Raw genomic sequence first — 19337 nt, 5'->3', positions numbered from 1 at the left:
AACATAAACCGAATGAATCGTGTTTGTTTATAACCATAGTTTATAACGATATGATGTCTCCTTTCTTTCTTTTTTACCAATAATGCCCCGTGATCGACAGCTTAAAGCTCATTCAAGCTATTTCACAAATGAACAGAAAAGGAAAGAAATTATTTCACATACAAGATTTGAAGATGGAGAAGTTATTTCATCCAAGTACAAGTATTCGAGTTGAGGCTGTCATTCGATACAAAAACATTAATTATCTACTAATCTTGGTGCCGCGTCAAACCTAGTATCGGTTGAATCCGAACACATGTTACTTCCTTCCACGAGTAGAGACAGAAAGACAAGCATTTGGACCATTTTAGAAATTTACATTTGGAATCAGAACATGTTAGCATCAAGAATGATCATCCTAAGTTCCCAACCGGGCAAGGTAATCAGTGTCCAAAAAGACAAATGCAACAAAAGTTGATGTTTACTTGATCTTACTTTCCATCTAATGGAAGTGCAATCTTATCAACCCTCAATATAGTTTACTAGCAAAAAATTTAGCACATCCCTCATGTTTTCCTACGAGGGAATCAATTTTATATTTTGTCAAAAAAGAATGAGATAGCTAATCATAAAAGGTGTGAACGATCAATTCAAGAAAGGGTCTCTAACCAATCTGATGTCAATTCATATGCAACAAATGTTACAGCACCAGCTGGTGCAGCTTTAACAGTTGATGGGAGTATCCCCTTGTATAGACCAGCCCAACCCTCAAACTGCAATATGCGTTGCATGGCATCAAACATATTCCTGTATGCACGATGCTCAACCCGAGCTCCATATCTTGGATGCCTTTGAAGCCCTTCAATCTTTAGCAGAAGATGAATGAAGATCCATAATTACATTGACATGATAAAATTACAAATTCAGTTTTCTTCAATATCCTTTACTTGTTTCAGATGACACAAAAGACATTGAGATTTAACTTTTGGGTACATAAAAAAGACATTCAGATCGATATTTGATCAAATGATCCTACTACTAGCTAGTACTATTAAAAAGGAGCAGAGGTTACCTGGAATCTTTTCTTGACCACATCAAGTGGATGACAAACAAGTTTGGCACATGTCCCAGCCGCCAACCCACAGATAAAAAGCTGAAAGCTAGAAAGGCTATCATCCGCAGTGGTGTTGGAATATCTGAAATGGTTCCAAGCCTACAATTCCAGGCAAACAACACACATAATAAATAAAGAGGTCTCACTGAATAGCATACTGTAAAGTGAAACTAAAACAAAACATTCATCAGCTGTATGAAGGATTCCAACTCCATCTTTGATACAAGGTTACAGCATACAAATCAAAACAAATTTGCAGTGACATAATTCCAAGGTTCCTCTTCTACTCTGCTACTAATTTAATACAATTTTAGTTTAAACTATAACCAAAATGCAAAGTGGACAACAGGTACGAAGCAATAACATGGTTAATTTTTCAAATTCAAAATTAACACAGACTGCTGTGTACTGACATTTTAGTACATATGGCTAGTGCAAGCATAGTAACCACCATTCAAAGGCAACAGAAATCCATGTCCAGAGTCCAAGCAGATCCAGACAGGGTAACCTAAGCAACAGGTATGATAAGAATCTAAAGCTAATAAAGAAACTGAGAGTGAGACACATATAGAGCAATCCTCAAAACTAAACCAACATTCATCTACCCAAAAGGAATGAGAATAAGTTTTGTTAAGGTTCCATCTCCAAAAACAACTGACAATGAGAGGAATAGCCCAATAGGTACTTAAACCACTCGTGAGACATTGAGGTAGACGATGTGGGACTTACTTTCTGACATCCCCAGATCCCCTCTACAGAAGTTTGACATACCAGACTACGGGTCACCTTTGACCTAAGATAAAAGTGCATATTTTGACCCAAGAATCAGGGAGAGAAGTCGTTCTCTAATACCATATTAAGGTTTCATCTCAAAATCAATTGACAATAAGAGGAGTAGCCCAACATGTATTTAAATCACTCATCAGACAATGAGGCAGATGATGTGGGACTTGCATAAGACAGAGGAAAGAAAGCTAGAATAATCAGTCATGCAGAATCTAAGATAATGTACAATCTCACCTTACTATAGTTGCAAAATAAACAAACGGAAATATTGCATGCAGGATATAATTACGTCAACTAATAAGAAAGAAAAATTAAATAGGACTGAGATTTTACCATGGCCCAACGCTTAAATGTATCGTAGGTACCAAATTGTAAGCCTGCATAAGGTACAATCTCAACTAGAGTTGGTGACAATCCAGCATACAATCCTTGGAATCCACGAGTCTGGATGATATCAATTAATGCTGACCTCATATTTGGATATACCTAAATGATGGCAAAATATTTGCATAGCATTGTTACAAAAAATAACTTCAAAGGGACCACAACATCAGAGATCAGCAGCATTTCAACACAAAGCAAACAAAATAGTATAAATGGCATATTCAAGTACTCAAAAGAAAAATGAACAATAAGAGATTTCATGACTTCACTAATAAAGGCCTCAGCCATATCTGCCAAAAGAACCCATTATACACAGATGTAAAAATCCTTGAAGAGGCAACCTATATTTGCCATACGACCAATGATGAACAAGCCTGATACAGGCCCAGGAGGCACAATTATACTGGCATGTGCTCCTTCAATCCGTTCGCCATCTAAGCTGAAGTCAATCATAATAGTTGAATTGACAAATCACAATGATCCCAGAGTGAATCATAAGAACTAGATCTCAACTACAAATTGTAGTGGGGGTATATGTTCCTCACTCATCCCAGGGATTTTCCAATAGAAATAAATGTAACGTATTTATATTGCCCTTATCATTTGTAGAGTTTCTCCCACTGCACTTGTTTAGATATTAGCAAATGATTAAACTTCAGACATTGACTAGGAGGACAAATAACTATATTATTCATTTGAAGTCCAATCCATTAAGAAATCTCAGTACGACTTCTCTAAAGTCTAAAAGTATATGGCGCACTAAAAGGTCAATTTCACTTTTAAGGATTCAGTATAGCTTCAAAGCCAGTGCAACTCGTGCCTAATACCATCTGATCTGACAAATTCTATAGGTGGTACCACTAACTTGACAAGAACTCAAGAAGAAACTGAAATGGGGCACCTCCACCACTTGCAACATGTGAAGGTAATGAACAAAATGCATGATCTCGACATAAATCTTTAAAGCATGTAAGATTGAGATGTAGGTACGTCATGATGATGCAAGGAACAAGCAAAAGTCATTGGACTGAATGAGGGTGTTTAAAAAGCAGACTGGTAATTTGCTTTATTTGCCTTCAGAACTCTAACAAGCATCACATAAATTTACTTTGAAAATGCCATGTAACCATAAATTTAATAATGCTTATACCTTTGGCTCACCCTGAGAAGCTAATATAGTCCGGATAAGATCAAAGGGATATGACCCCAAAGTAGCTGCACACCCAGCTAATGCCCCACTGACATAAGATAGATAAGGGCTCAGACCAACATGATCCTCTGCAGCAACAAAAGCAACCAAATGAACACAACAAACCTAGAAGGCTATAATTGGAGAAGACATAGACACTTCCTGGTTAGTAATACATATCAAAAGCGCGTTGTGTGCATGAGCACAGTTTTCGGCTCACATACACCCAATAACTAAAATGCCTTGTGCAAATAATTTGGTATCATTAAATTTTAGAAATATAAAACAGTGAATTTGACCAGCCTATGAAGCTGCTTTTTAAAAGTTATAAATGATGTGATAAAACACCACCTAATTCTGAACAAAAACACTTCGATAATGAAACTAAAGTGTTAGGACTTAAGACGCTGAATAACTAACAGATATACCTGTATTGGAAGAGCCAGAGGCAAGAGTCTTAATCTTATGCAAAACTGTAAATTGTATAGCTGTATATGGCATAACCATGAGCAATGCCGGTACATTTCCCCGCCAAAAGCCCTGCAAAGACGTCGATGACAAAAGAGCTACTAACTTAAAAAGCAAAATGATAGACTTAAAAAGGATTAGAAAGGGTGGAGCAGTTTATAATACCCGCACGCCTTCTTCTCTCAAAATATCTCTGCTTGCCTGAAACATTCCAGTATATTTGGACGGCGTAACCAAATCCCTGCGTAGTAAAGCCCATGTTGATGTGGGCTCTAGCTGAACCTGTTATTGCGGATGAGAATCAATAAGAATAATAACAAGCATGATTTGAAAATAGAACAAAAATGACAAAATTAAGAACCTGGAATCTAATCTTGATAACATCAAGTGGAGAAGTGACAGTACGTGAAATTCCACCGGAAATAGCACCAGCCGATGAATCAATTAGGGCACGCTTCACTTGGCTAGGTTCCTCCATTGCCATAAACCCTCCCTTCCTTTTTCAGACTACAACATAACCTTCAAGGCGCACCCCAATCAAATCAAAATTGCATATATTAATAGAAAACCCTTCAAATTAGGGTTCCGGTTAAAATTAATTTCCCAAAACTATGTAAAATTAAAATCAAAATTAAAAGAGGATTTGAGGAATTACGAGTATTGTGAACGAACCTGGAAGGGAGGACGAAGAATGAGAGAACGGAGAAAAAGAGCAGAGAGAAAGAGAGAGAGATTATGATGATGAAAGCAGAGAAGGGTTTATATATTGCCGCCTTATTTGATTCAGATTTAGCGCAGACGAACCAAAATTATTGATTCTGTTATTCTAGGCACAGATTTTGCTTCATGGATTTTCCTAGCAACTTCCTTAAATATCCTTCTAATTATACTAATTACTAAACTCTCTTTTTTTAATTCTCAACTATTTTTTATGAGTTTAAAAATGTTATAGACTGAGTTCACATCTTCTATATTAAATTGTATATCACTACATGTATCATAGATTAAAAAAATAAACATGAATTAAATATAAAATGGAGATTCATTTATTTTAAGAGTAAATTTTTTAATTTTAGGGATATCAAGTCATTTAAATCTACTCACTAATTCGAACTATTGGATTTTCCTAGAATTGATGGTTATGATTTAGAGAAAGTTTAAAAAACTTACTTTTGAAGTAAATGAATTCCTCATCTTAAATATATATTAATTTTATATTTTGTTACTATTCAAAAACAAAGTACATGAAATGATACTCATTTTGGAAAAGAATATGTATTCTGGTTATAATCTTACATGTTGTCTTACTTTACACAAAAACTTATATGTCATTACTAAGGGACACTCGATTTTCAGGTTGACTAAAAAGTTAAAAAATCAATAACAATACTTGTTGGAAGAATATACATAGTATAAAAGATGATTAATTTTTTACTTATAAGATGAAAGGATAAAAAACTAATGTGAAACAAAATAATACTTTAAATTTTGTTTACGAAGCATGTCAGTTTTGTCTAGTGCCTTAGGAGAATTTATATTTTATAATTTGAAGTATGTGTTTAGTAAAAATTATCTTTTTATATTATGATTTTAAATTTGAAAATTATAAACAAAAAATTAAAGCAATTCATCAAATTTATATACTATATACTTGTTTGTAACAAACTTAATTTAAGAAAAAAATAAAAAAATACTATATTATGTTATTGTTTCATGTTTTCTTATTACATTGGATTTGTGTTGCGATCACACTGTGATTTTGATTGGCGCCGCCGCTAATAGTTGTGATATACGGCGGAGGAAGAAGAAGAAGAAGTTTTAGAATTAGAACGCAACACCATTTTTCCGATTATCATTGAAATCAATGTCTCTTATGTTTAACTCTCATCGTTTCAGATCCATTCTCTACCTTTCACAATGTTACATTCACCCTTCACCTCTGAACTTCTTCTCCACTGCTTCAAATCACAAAGCTTTCACCGTTCCCTATCTCATAAACAAATTTGGTTTTTCACCAGAAATCGCTCTCAAAACCTCTAAGCGAGTTCATTTCGATAACCCCCAAAAACCTGAATCTGTTCTCGCTTTCTTCAAAACCCATGGTTTCTCCGATACCCAGATAAACAGTGTTATGCGTAGAGCACCAGAGCTTCTCACATGCGATCCCATCAATAGGGTTTTGCCAAAGTTTCAATTTTTAATCTCTAAAGGTGCTTCCCCTTTTGATGTTGTTGCAACAGTGTCACGTAGCCCTGATTTTCTTCGTAAGAGCCTTGAAAATCATATAATCCCTGCTTTTGAATTGGTAAGACGGTTCAGCCCTTCTGATGAAAGAGCCATTGCTTGTGTTATTGCTTCTCCTACTTCAATTTCCGATGCACGTGTACAACACAATGTTAATATGTTGATTGATGAAGGTGTCACACATAACAACATTTACCATTTGTTTCGTACTAGGCCTACTGTACTGTGTTCGAATGATCTCGGAAAAGTCTTGGATGAAGTCAAAAAAATGGGTTTTAATCCTTCCAAGACAAGTTTTAGTGTTGCAATGTTGGCGAAAAAGGCTATTACTAAAGCTCAGTGGGATGCTAAAATTGATGCCTTTAAGACATGGGGTTGGTCTGAACAAGAAATTTTAGAAGCCTTTAAGAGGCTGCCACAATTTATGCTACGATCTCCGGGTAAACTCAATGCAGTGATAAGCTTTTGGGTGGGTCAGCTTGGTTGGGATCGTTCAACCCTTCTCAGAGCACCAGTGATTTTCGGATATAGCTTGGAGAAAAGGCTTATTCCAAGGGCTTCTGTTGTCAAGGAACTTCTCTCCAAAGGTTTGATGAGAAAGGATGCGAATTTAGTTACACCATTTGGTTTATCTGAGGATATGTTCCTCGAGAAGTTTGTGAGATGTCTTGATGAGAAAGATGCATCTCGGCTATTAAAGCTATATCAGAAAGAACTGCAGCATCTCTCGGTTGGTTAACCGTTAACATATGATTACAATTTTGAGCTTATTATCGCGTTTCTTTCTCTCATCGTAGTACTAGCATTGCACTTCTGCTCCTGTCAAGTCTAGATTTTTATTAATTTGATTGAATTGTTTCATACTCCATTTGCTCAGTTGGAAGCTTTTTTTCATGTTTGTCACAAACTCACATTTCTGATTTGTATCAGTAACTCAATATTTTTATGATTTGTATCAGTAACTTGACATTTTATAAATGATTGATCCAAAAGTATAAATATATGGCTTTGTTTCATTTCTTATATATCGAAAGTACCTCTGCTTTGGTTATGAATTTGGAGAAAGGTTATTCTTTCTTACCTTGCAGCTGGTTGTTTGATTGTTTTGTTTGGGACAAGGGATGATATGGGTTATATTATCCCATCAAATAACCAGTTCTTGTTACTGAAATTCCGAAAAGATGTATCGGCGAATAGTATAGGTTTCTCTGTCCATGAATAGGTAAAAGCTACTCATGAGTTCAAACTTGCTAAGGAAAGTGTTGAGTAAATGGATCTCTATCTTGGACAGTTGTTCCAGCTTTAAGGATGCTTCACTATAATGTCTTATAGTAGTAAAATGGGAAGGTATGTTTCTGCAGTCCTTTGGTGTATTTGGTTGGAAAGGAACAATATAATTTTCAATGATTCCTTTTCGCCTATGGATTATGTCCAGGATAGGGTTACCTTTTTGGTTTCGCCCTGGTGTAAATCACATGGGCTTTCTAGCGGGTTTATGTTACGACTTAAGCACATGAGGAGAGCCCAACCCAAAAGACTAGTCTATCGGGTGGGAGAGTCTCATGGCTTAAGTACCACATTGAGTTTGTTATTCTACTCAATTGGGATTCCTAACAGTTTAATACAGTAGATGTGTAGAGATGTTAGCATACTTTGTTGCATGCCCCTTTTGAGTAATCTGTTTTTAATTGGATTTTCAGCAATAATGCAATATGGTCTTTTGATATAAGAATAATGATGCATGTATTTTCCACGTACTTTCAAATAGTAGGTAGTAAAAAAATTGGTGTGATTTTATAGGAGTTTCTGAATGATGATAAGTTAATGATTGTGGCACGGTCGGGTCATGTTTGTCTCCAACCTTAGCCCTAAATATTATTTAGGTTTAATTTTTGAACCCAAAACCGATTTAAAAATAAAAACTGATAAAAATTAAACAATACAATATTATGTTATTGTTATATTTTAAAATTACATATAACAATGTATATTAGTTTAAACAACTTAATATTGCATATTCTTTAAGTCCAATGAAAAATTAAAACAATCCTTAATAGTTAAATTATAATTAGTAAACAATAGATATATTTTTCATGTCATACTTATCTAATAATTGCGTCTGCATCCATAGTCATAACCCAAATTGTTGCCAGCTTATACTAGAAACTTATAGAGGGCAGCTTCTTGAACTAGTTGTGAAACTGACTGAAATGTGTTAAGTTTCAACTAGATTCTTGGGATGATTAAAATATCAATGATTCAATTTTTGTGAGTGATATTTATTGAGAGTGACAGTCACACACTCCAAAATAGATTAATTTCTTACCAAAATGTGATAAGATATCCTTTGTGGTACCAAAAATATATATTTAACTAAGTAGTAATTTGGTAAAATTATTGTAAATTTTATAATTAAATGAATATTGGTATTGATAATAATTTATTTAATCATATATATAGTAGAGTATTAGTAATTTTTTATAATTGATATTTCAGTATGGTGTAATTATTGTAATTTGATAAATTTTAAAAGCAAAAAAATTATCATGAATTATTGTAAATTATGATGGTTTTTGAAATAGTTTTCTAAAAACTAATTTTCAAATGCTAAAAAATTCTATGTTTAAAAGCTACATCTCCTTCCAAATTTGTTTATTGACTGAGTAAAAATTAATACCCTACATAAAAAGTTATATGCTCTGAACAATGTCTTTATTTTGAGAAAGGGTAATGATACTGCCATATGTAGAATTTGCAAGGAAATAAAATGATCTATGTTATTCTGTCCTAAAAAAATGTTGAGACAAATGTTAATATCTTATTATTTATAAGAGGTAATATTTAAATCATTGACTTATTTATTAATTATTTCCTTAAATTTTATACCATAAAAAATTGGTTATAGTATGACTCTCAAGTATATATTAATTATCTATTTTTATGCAAATAGACCATTTTATTAGCCCAATGCAATTACATTAGTAGAAGTCACTCTATTTTGTCTTGTTCCTTTTACATCGAAATATGCAAATGATACTACAGTTTTATTCAATAATGGAAAAATACTTAAATAATTAATGTGCATACTACAGTTTTATAATTTATAATAAACTTTACACATAGGTATAGCTGCCTATATGATCTAAAGAACCCTTGGAGTCAAGCATGCAATTAAGAATTAATTCAAATCATTAAATTTTCTACAATTGATAGCTAAAATATTGAGTAAATTTTTAAACTTATTATTTGAGTAAGTAGATCACCTCGCTTATCACATTTTCTCCCATCAACTTTTTTTTTTTCAACCTTTCTTTTGTAAACCAATCACACCTAAATTACCATTTTAACTTAGGTCTTTATATTTCACCCCACCCATAACTCCCATTTTTTTATTTTGAAATATTTTAGAGTAAAAATGTAGACATTGCCATAAGAGTTTGATATAGTGGTTAGATAAAAGTTTGATATACCGGTAAGATAAGAGTTTGATATACTAATAATGTAAGAGTTTAATATCAAAACACCAATATAATTTTTAATGTAAGTTTTAGTAATATCACAATTCATTGTTATATTTTTTATTACATAAATTATAATATTATCTATACTTAATAAAAAGTAATATAATTTTCTAAAACGAAATATATAAAAGTTAAATATTTAATACTAAAAAATAAAAATGTGAGTCAACAGACACAAAGTGACTACCAATACGCTAGTAATAATATAAATAGCGTACAAGTGTTTTTATTAAATATGAGCATTATATCTCATTTTTTATATTGTTAATAATTAATACATATTTCACAATTAATGCATGTTTAATGATTTACTTTACTCTTAGATAAAAGTATTTCCAACAATTTATTGGTTTAATGATATAAGACTTACTATATCCGAGAATTTGATTCTTAGAATAATACTTGTTGGAATAAGCTGTCCCGAAATAAAAAAAATATCAATTCCTTAGCCAAAACATGAAATGATATCATTGATACCAAAAAAATGATAAAAGTAGTAATAGTAGTGGAATTAGAATGTAATAAAAGGCATTGGTGGAGAATAGATAGAATGAATGAATTAATTGAAATTGAATAATAATCTCTTTGAATCAACCATGCTTGTTGATCCTTCTTCTCTCCCTTCAATCTCTTCTCTATTTATTTCCTCATTCTAGGTTTTCTTTATCCGATCCATTTTCCTCTTTCCCCTTAGGTTTTCTCAATCTTCTCCTTCGATCATGTCACTCAGTGAGCGTAAAACCATCGATTTGGAACAAGGATGGGATTTTATGCACAAAGGAATCACAAAACTCAAGAACATTCTAGAAGGCCTTCCTGAACCTCAATTCAGTTCTGAGGATTATATGATGCTTTATACGTAAACCTTTTTTATTTATTATTATTATTTCTTTAATTTTACTATTCATTTGATTCTCTGTGTGCTTAATTTCAATTCCTTCAAATTGCAGAACCATCTATAATATGTGTACTCAAAAGCCTCCTCATGATTATTCCCAACAACTTTATGACAAGTACAGGGAATCTTTTGAAGAGTATATCTTATCAACTGTGAGTTTAGTTTCTGTTATTAATTTTGTTCATGATCTTTTGCATGCTTACAAAGGTAAATACTTGATTAAACTACTGGTACCGTATCTAATAGTGTATGTATTGCATTCATGTTGGTTTAGGGTTTGTCCGACTCGTTTGGTAACTCTTTTATTCTTTCTAGGTATGTAATTTTTATAAGGTAAGGTAAGGTAGTTCTAAGAGATCTAAAACATGTTAATAAAAAAGTGGTTTGATCCCTAATTCGTGGTCCAATAATGATTTGGAACGACTTAATCCCAAATGCAACCAGCTAGCGATAATTTTAAGTAGAGTGATATGTTGACTGAAGCACAATTGGGTGGCAAGTAGTTCGTATGGGAACCACTGCAGACCACGAATCATAGTAGCAGCAGCCGCCTTACAAATCACAAATCATAGTCAGACAGTGGATCCAAATAAACCGAGTCTGATATCAATGAAGCAGCATCGTTATATTTTTTATTACATAAATTATAATATTATCTATACTTAATAAAAAGTAATATAATTTTCTAAAACGAAATATATAAAAGTTAAATATTTAATACTAAAAAATAAAAATGTGAGTCAACAGACACAAAGTGACTACCAATACGCTAGTAATAATATAAATAGCGTACAAGTGTTTTTATTAAATATGAGCATTATATCTCATTTTTTATATTGTTAATAATTAATACATATTTCACAATTAATGCATGTTTAATGATTTACTTTACTCTTAGATAAAAGTATTTCCAACAATTTATTGGTTTAATGATATAAGACTTACTATATCCGAGAATTTGATTCTTAGAATAATACTTGTTGGAATAAGCTGTCCCGAAATAAAAAAAATATCAATTCCTTAGCCAAAACATGAAATGATATCATTGATACCAAAAAAATGATAAAAGTAGTAATAGTAGTGGAATTAGAATGTAATAAAAGGCATTGGTGGAGAATAGATAGAATGAATGAATTAATTGAAATTGAATAATAATCTCTTTGAATCAACCATGCTTGTTGATCCTTCTTCTCTCCCTTCAATCTCTTCTCTATTTATTTCCTCATTCTAGGTTTTCTTTATCCGATCCATTTTCCTCTTTCCCCTTAGGTTTTCTCAATCTTCTCCTTCGATCATGTCACTCAGTGAGCGTAAAACCATCGATTTGGAACAAGGATGGGATTTTATGCACAAAGGAATCACAAAACTCAAGAACATTCTAGAAGGCCTTCCTGAACCTCAATTCAGTTCTGAGGATTATATGATGCTTTATACGTAAACCTTTTTTATTTATTATTATTATTTCTTTAATTTTACTATTCATTTGATTCTCTGTGTGCTTAATTTCAATTCCTTCAAATTGCAGAACCATCTATAATATGTGTACTCAAAAGCCTCCTCATGATTATTCCCAACAACTTTATGACAAGTACAGGGAATCTTTTGAAGAGTATATCTTATCAACTGTGAGTTTAGTTTCTGTTATTAATTTTGTTCATGATCTTTTGCATGCTTACAAAGGTAAATACTTGATTAAACTACTGGTACCGTATCTAATAGTGTATGTATTGCATTCATGTTGGTTTAGGGTTTGTCCGACTCGTTTGGTAACTCTTTTATTCTTTCTAGGTATGTAATTTTTATAAGGTAAGGTAAGGTAGTTCTAAGAGATCTAAAACATGTTAATAAAAAAGTGGTTTGATCCCTAATTCGTGGTCCAATAATGATTTGGAACGACTTAATCCCAAATGCAACCAGCTAGCGATAATTTTAAGTAGAGTGATATGTTGACTGAAGCACAATTGGGTGGCAAGTAGTTCGTATGGGAACCACTGCAGACCACGAATCATAGTAGCAGCAGCCGCCTTACAAATCACAAATCATAGTCAGACAGTGGATCCAAATAAACCGAGTCTGATATCAATGAAGCAGCATCTGCTGAGGTATTATAAGGAGAGGTAGGTAGCAGGACCGATGTTGTGGTGCACACATCTAGAGTCACAGAAGATCTGTATTAGACTGAAATAGATGAATGGAAGAATCATGGAGAAGAAAATATGATTAAAGATATGATACTTCTTAGTTTTGACAATGTTAAAAATTTACATGTATAAGAGGAAGTCTTTGTACTGTCACACTATGTCAGGAAATTTTAGAGAGATGGGATGGGATGGAATGGAATGGAAGGGGAAGGATGGAATGGAAAACATTCGCCTTCTCAATGTTTGGCTGATCAAAGAAGGGAGAAAGAGGAATGTCAAAGGTTGTAATTGGCAAAATTTTAATATAACATTACCTTTAAAATTTGCGTTTAACACAACTCAATGCATGGTCTAGAATTGTAAATGTAAAAATTCAAATAAAAGCAAAGGTATTACCCTTAGTTTTGGAGGGGAATTAAAAGCAAAAGAAAATTATTTTCTTCCCATCCTTTCCCTTCCCCTCCTTCTCATTACCCCTCATCCAAATAGACTTCTAAGTCTTGTGTTTTAACCATTTAATTTATTAGTCATATTGAAATATTGAATACTTCAAACTTGTTTTTTATATGTATTGGGATTATATGATTTTTGGCATCCAACATAGAATATGAGGCAGTGTTTTCTTAGCATACCATATAGTGATATATCCAAATGGCAGTGGTGGTAGTATTGGTGCCATCTATTATTATATCATGTTTGATATCTCTCTCTCTGATAATGTTCTTGTTTTCTATTTGTAGTCCTTATGCTTGTTTATATGTATTTACCAATATGGCTAGAGGATTTCTCAAAGTTTATTTGGTCCTTTGTCCAATGATGTGCTTTTCTTTTCATTAAGATAGATGGCACATTTTATAATGATTTCTTTTTGGGTGTGTGGGGTGTCATGTGACTTACCAAATACTATTTAACAATAAAATATTCATGCTATTAATTTTGATGCATTGTCACTGCAAAGTTGTTTACACTATCAACCAATTGTTCATGACTGCATGGTGACCTTTAAAATAGTTATTATGAGAGTCACAATTTTAATGATGTGACAATGAATGATTGGTTGATAGTGTAAAATTGTATTTATGATCCCTTTGGTTCAATTTTTGTGATTGTTGTATCTATTATTGATTTTATTTCCAACCATCTTCAAATGAATTATTTTGGCTGGGATGAGGTTATAGGTATTACCTTCATTGAGAGAGAAGCATGATGAATTTATGTTGAGAGAACTTGTGAAGAGGTGGGCAAACCATAAAATTATGGTTAGGTGGCTTTCTCGTTTCTTTCACTATTTGGATCGCTACTTTATTGCTCGGAGGTCACTGCCGGCCCTTAATGAAGTTGGGTTGACCTGCTTTCGTGACTTGGTAATGTTACACTTAAGTCTTAACCTTACATGATCCTGTTAATTTTTTCTTTTAGATAGTTTTGTCAATCTTGTAATAAAGACAGGTTTTGTAGTGCTATCACTAATTAGATGTCTTTCCTATAAATTTAATTTCATTTTTATGCCACTTTGTTACAAAATAAATTTATTTTGCAGGTTTACAAGGAACTAAACTGGAATGTGAGAGATGCAGTTATTTCTCTTGTATGTTTTCTTCCTTATTATGCTAGATTTTCAATATTTATGAATTTAGATCAATTAACTAATATCTAATAACTAATCCTTTTTGTTCAAAGATTGATCAAGAACGCGAGGGAGAGCAAATTGATCGAGCTCTATTGAAGAACGTATTGGATATATTTGTTGAAATTGGAATGGGGCAAATGGATCATTATGAAAATAAATTTGAAGCTGTCATGCTGAAAGACACCTCTGCTTATTATTCTCGGAAGGCTTCAAATTGGATCTTAGAAGATTCTTGTCCTGATTATATGCTTAAGGTATGGCTTCTCAGCTGTGCTTAACTTGTTTTCTTCATTAACATCATTTCTCGTCAATTTGTTTGCTCTTCTTTTATTACAGGCTGAGGAGTGCTTAAAACGGGAGAAAGATAGGGTTGCTCATTACTTGCACTCTAGCAGTGAGCCAAAGTTACTCGAGGTTTGTTGTTGATTTTGTGATACTATTTCAGCTATTTGGATTTACTACCATACCGAGTGAAGGCAACTTGAAGGAAAAAATCTTAATGGTTATTGTTGATTTTTTGGTGTCATTTTATAGTTTCTGAACCTTTCTGTGGTTTTCTTTTGTTATGGAAAATTTCTCTTTTAGAAAGTTCAACATGAGCTGTTATCCGTATATGCAAACCAACTCCTTGAGAAAGAGCACTCTGGATGTCATGCATTGCTCAGGGATGACAAGGTACTCGTGAAATTTATCATACTTATTATGCTTACAAAAATTTTCACCATGAATCAGCATTTTTATGTTTCCTTTTAAATGCATAGGTTGAAGATTTGTCAAGAATGTTCAGGCTATTTTCTAAGACACCTCGAGGCTTAGATCCTATTTCGAGTATATTTAAGCAGGTTGGTGACATTCAAATTATCTGACCTTTATGCCATTGTTCCTCTCTTTTTTTCTTGCTCACTTGTTTATTAAAATGCTTTTCCTTTTCTCTTTTCCAGCATGTTACCACTGAAGGTATGGCACTGGTGAAGCTTGCTGAAGATGCAGCTAGTAACAAAAAGGTTTGTACAACGCAACATCCTCATCTTTGTGGCATTGAGCTTATGCTCTTCTTAGATCCTTACCTCCTAGCATTTGGTACTACAATACCCAACTTGGGTCTCTCTTATCTAGGGAAAAAAAGAACTTTGGCCTCTTCGAATGTGTAGGAGTGGGTCAAGATTTTGAAGTTGCTGTCCTGACAGATTGATATATAAATTTCCTGCAATTAGCAAATTTCTTAATGATCATGCGGTAGTGATGTCATACTTTTAGAGCAATCTGTATTTACAATTGACATTGTATTTCTTATTCTTTCAAATGAAAATGTTTGCAGCCAGATAAAAAGGATATCATTGGTCTGCAAGAGCAGGTAATTATAAAGTGTTAAGTTTTATTAATTTAACTGTAATTTCTTTTTCAGTTGTGGTACCTAAAATTGGTTTCCTTCTCCAGGTTTTTGTTCGGAAAGTAATTGATCTGCATGATAAGTACCTGACATATGTGAATGATTGTTTCCAGAATCATACACTTTTCCACAAGGTTTTGATTAGAGAGTAACTTTATAATTCTTATTTGCATTGATATGTGCATATATAAAATTGAAAGTTTTGATCATGTAGGCACTTAAGGAAGCTTTTGAGATCTTTTGTAACAAGGGTGTTGCCGGAAGCTCAAGTGCGGAACTGCTTGCCACTTTTTGTGATAACATTCTTAAGAAAGGAGGAAGTGAAAAATTGAGCGATGAAGCAATTGAAGAAACTCTTGAAAAGGTCTGCATCTTTCTTGATTTTCAATATACTTCTATTGACTGGATGCATGATGCATGTGGTTTTGACTTTGGAATTTGTTTTGGTCCATTTGCAGGTGGTTAAGCTGCTCGCTTATATTAGCGACAAAGACTTGTTTGCTGAATTCTATAGGTGAAATAAAAGAGAAGAGGATGTTTTGTGTGGTGATAATTTGGTTTTATATGCTGGTCAAAAAGGATTTGATTTTGCAATTTTTGTTGTGTCAGTTTATTCATGATAATTGCTGCTATTGTTTCTTGGTGGTTTATAAGAATTTACTATTTTTAGAGATATGATACCAATTTTGAGCAATCTCGGGAGTTGAATCTTGGCTACCCCTATTCCTTTGGCTGAATTTTGGTGTAAGGTAGAGTGGGCCTGTGCATTATCCACTTTTCAAGCCCAAAACAATCTTGCAGTAGTGGGCTTGTTAGAGAAGTAAAACCACTCTTGGAATTCTCCTAACAGCTTAAACTTTGGGAGAGTTGTGTGGATAAACCTCAATATCAAAATTGTACTCTTTGTTTGTCTATTATGCTTTGAAAAGAATACTAATGCAGGGTTCTTGATTTCTTGCTTTCAGGAAGAAGCTTGCTCGAAGGCTTCTTTTTGACAAGAGTGCCAATGATGACCATGAGAGAAGTATTTTAACAAAATTGAAGCAACAATGTGGTGGACAGTTTACTTCAAAGATGGAAGGAATGGTCAGTATTTTCAAGTATTTGTAAATTAAGGCTCATATATAACATTCAATGGTTGATTGATAAGGAAAACTTAAATGTCTTTTGCTCCTACCAGGTTACAGATCTGACACTGGCTAAGGAGAATCAAACTAGCTTTGAGGAGTATTTAAGTAATAATACTGCAGACCCTGGAATAGACTTGACTGTTACCGTTCTAACAACTGGCTTCTGGCCTAGTTACAAATCTTTTGATCTCAATCTTCCGGTGGAAATGGTATTCCTGTTCTTCTTTCATATAAACAAAAGTAGAATTAGAACTTGTTGTTGAGTGTTGATATTATCTAAATTAGATTATGTAGATTTTTGTCTACATCTAACACCAGTATTTTTTAAGGTTAGGTGCGTTGAAGTTTTCAAGGAGTTTTATCAAACTAAAACAAAGCACAGAAAACTCACATGGATCTACTCCTTGGGTACCTGTAATATAATTGGGAAATTTGAGCCAAAAACTGTGGAACTGATTGTCACAACCTACCAGGTCATATTACTTACCACATGCTTCTTCTCTGGAAAACTGTGCCTGTTCACCACACATCCATTTTTCACTTTTGTGATATCCACGAATTAATCTATGTATTTCTTTCTACTGATCCAATGTTGTAATACTTTTCTGTAGGCTTCAGCATTGCTGCTTTTTAATTCTGCAGATAGGCTGAGTTATTCAGAGATAATGACTCAGTTAAACTTATCAGATGATGATGTTATTAGATTGCTTCACTCCTTGTCATGTGCCAAGTACAAGATTCTTAACAAGGAACCGAACACAAAAACAATATCTTCTACCGATTATTTTGAATTTAATTCAAAATTTACTGACAAAATGAGGAGGATCAAGGTATAATGCTAATTTTTTTGATCTCTACTCCTTTTCTCTTTGTTTGTCCATATGTTTAAGTTACCGACTTTTGAGTGGAATTGTGAATTTTTTGCAGATTCCTCTTCCTCCTGTGGATGAGAAGAAAAAAGTGATTGAGGATGTTGACAAGGACAGAAGATATGCTATTGATGCCTCAATTGTGCGTATTATGAAAAGTCGTAAACTTTTGGGCTACCAACACTTAGTTGTGGAATGTGTTGAGCAGTTGGGTCGAATGTTCAAGGTTTGTATTTGACCACTTCCCTATCATAATATTCTATGATTGTTTTTCCTCACAAATTCTGAGTTTTTTATATGGAATGTAATTTTCCAGCCTGATGTCAAGGCAATTAAAAAGCGGATTGAAGACTTGATTTCTCGAGATTACTTGGAAAGGGACAAAGATAATGCAAATATGTTCAAGTACTTGGCCTGATGTGGTCTGAAGTCTGAACAATTGCACAAATGAAGTGGTTACTGCAAATAGCAAAAGAAAAGAGGAATCATGATTGAACTTTTGTGCACACAAGAAAGAGTTCCTATTTTCCTTGTAGAGGAGCTACAAGTGCTATATATTTTGGCAGCATATCCAGGTATGCATTAGTACTATAGATGTGTGCTCATGTTGGGACATTTGTAATCAATTCCATAAGTAGGTCCAGCTTTCTGGTACCTTCACCGTGTTCTTTGCTTTTCACTGCTGCAATTCCCTAAAACAACCAAAAAAAGAAATTATGTAAACTGTACTTTCAGTGAAATTGTATTGCCGGCTTAGAAATATTGAGGTGAACGGGTATGTCTTTTGAATCCAAACCCTACAGCTATGATGCTTTACATTAAATCTCTATAATCATCTTCCATTGCATCATCTATTCCATTTTTATACTTTCTGTTATTTGAGGATAGGGTTACGACAAGGATTCTAACGTTATCTGTCGTGAGGCGTAACCAGTGAATGCTTTGTATGATATTTGGATCTCATACCAGGATATGACTGGTGACATTATCCTGGTAAGACTTATGCATCTTCATTCAATGAAATTATTATTACATTCAGTTCAGTAATGGTCATGATCTCTTCACCTTAAAACATCATGGTGCTCCACTCTCAATAGTATTTAATGTATCTATGAAATGAAAGCATTACCTACCAGCTTTCATCAATTATTATCAGTTATGTTGAGCTTATGCTTCATTATCTGTTGGAAGTGACAATTTTAGACATTAAGTTATAGAAATATTGGTAAAATTTAATCTAGTTTTAGATATTAATTTGACCAACTTGGTTTTTGAAGACGGTTCCATAATGGACTCTTCTTTAGAAGGTAATAAAGATCCATGGTGGTTGAGAAGCATTTCTAGATCCAGGGTTACGCCAATTTGCATGCATCATTTCTAAGTAGGGATTTAAACATTACCTTTTTCACTAATAAAATTACATTTTTAACTTTGATTGATACTGCTAGCACCATTATTTAAAGAAGCGATGTAGCTATCTAAAAGACTCGTCTATTTTTAGTTGAGACCCAAATGATTAGTGGTTTTTCGTAAGGACTAAATAATTACATAATGAAATTCATTCACTGGCTATTTATTCAACCATTGAGAAACA

General features: G+C 33.3%; 3 protein-coding genes across 6 annotated transcripts; 2 read left to right on the top strand and 1 right to left on the bottom strand.

Annotated features, from left to right (window-relative positions):
- LOC109353204 (mitochondrial thiamine pyrophosphate carrier-like) lies at positions 319-4770 on the bottom strand. 3 transcript variants are annotated; one of them, XM_019595444.1, is made up of 8 exons: positions 4592-4770; positions 4282-4418; positions 4086-4202; positions 3881-3992; positions 3414-3541; positions 2213-2365; positions 1052-1192; positions 319-845 (listed from the first exon to the last, which is right to left on the bottom strand). In XM_019595444.1, exons 2-8 carry the CDS (start codon positions 4402-4404, stop codon positions 630-632), a joined length of 990 nt encoding a protein of 329 aa, XP_019450989.1. In that variant the 5' UTR covers positions 4405-4418; positions 4592-4770; the 3' UTR covers positions 319-629. The 3 variants fall into 3 exon arrangements, with proteins under 3 accessions (XP_019450989.1, XP_019450973.1, XP_019450981.1); XM_019595428.1 differs by having other exon boundaries at positions 4282-4439; positions 4593-4770; XM_019595436.1 differs by having other exon boundaries at positions 4282-4427; positions 4593-4770.
- On the top strand, positions 5691-7165 carry LOC109353196. The gene has a single exon (XM_019595415.1). It carries the CDS (start codon positions 5785-5787, stop codon positions 6901-6903), a length of 1119 nt encoding a protein of 372 aa, XP_019450960.1. The 5' UTR covers positions 5691-5784; the 3' UTR covers positions 6904-7165.
- LOC109353182 (cullin-1-like) lies at positions 10272-18588 on the top strand. 2 transcript variants are annotated; one of them, XM_019595404.1, is made up of 19 exons: positions 10272-10544; positions 10636-10735; positions 13903-14088; positions 14265-14312; positions 14405-14608; positions 14691-14768; positions 14940-15029; positions 15116-15196; positions 15296-15358; positions 15673-15708; positions 15792-15878; positions 15959-16108; positions 16203-16258; positions 16710-16830; positions 16925-17083; positions 17204-17347; positions 17486-17704; positions 17802-17969; positions 18060-18588. In XM_019595404.1, exons 1-19 carry the CDS (start codon positions 10405-10407, stop codon positions 18159-18161), a joined length of 2232 nt encoding a protein of 743 aa, XP_019450949.1. In that variant the 5' UTR covers positions 10272-10404; the 3' UTR covers positions 18162-18588. The 2 variants fall into 2 exon arrangements, with proteins under 2 accessions (XP_019450949.1, XP_019450940.1); XM_019595395.1 differs by lacking the exons at positions 10272-10544; positions 10636-10735 and adding exons at positions 11747-12017; positions 12109-12208.

Source organism: Lupinus angustifolius, chromosome LG01, assembly GCF_001865875.1.
Source record: "Lupinus angustifolius cultivar Tanjil chromosome LG01, LupAngTanjil_v1.0, whole genome shotgun sequence".
Classification (NCBI taxonomy): domain Eukaryota; kingdom Viridiplantae; phylum Streptophyta; class Magnoliopsida; order Fabales; family Fabaceae; genus Lupinus; species Lupinus angustifolius.
This window is presented reverse-complemented; position numbering and strand designations above follow the sequence as displayed.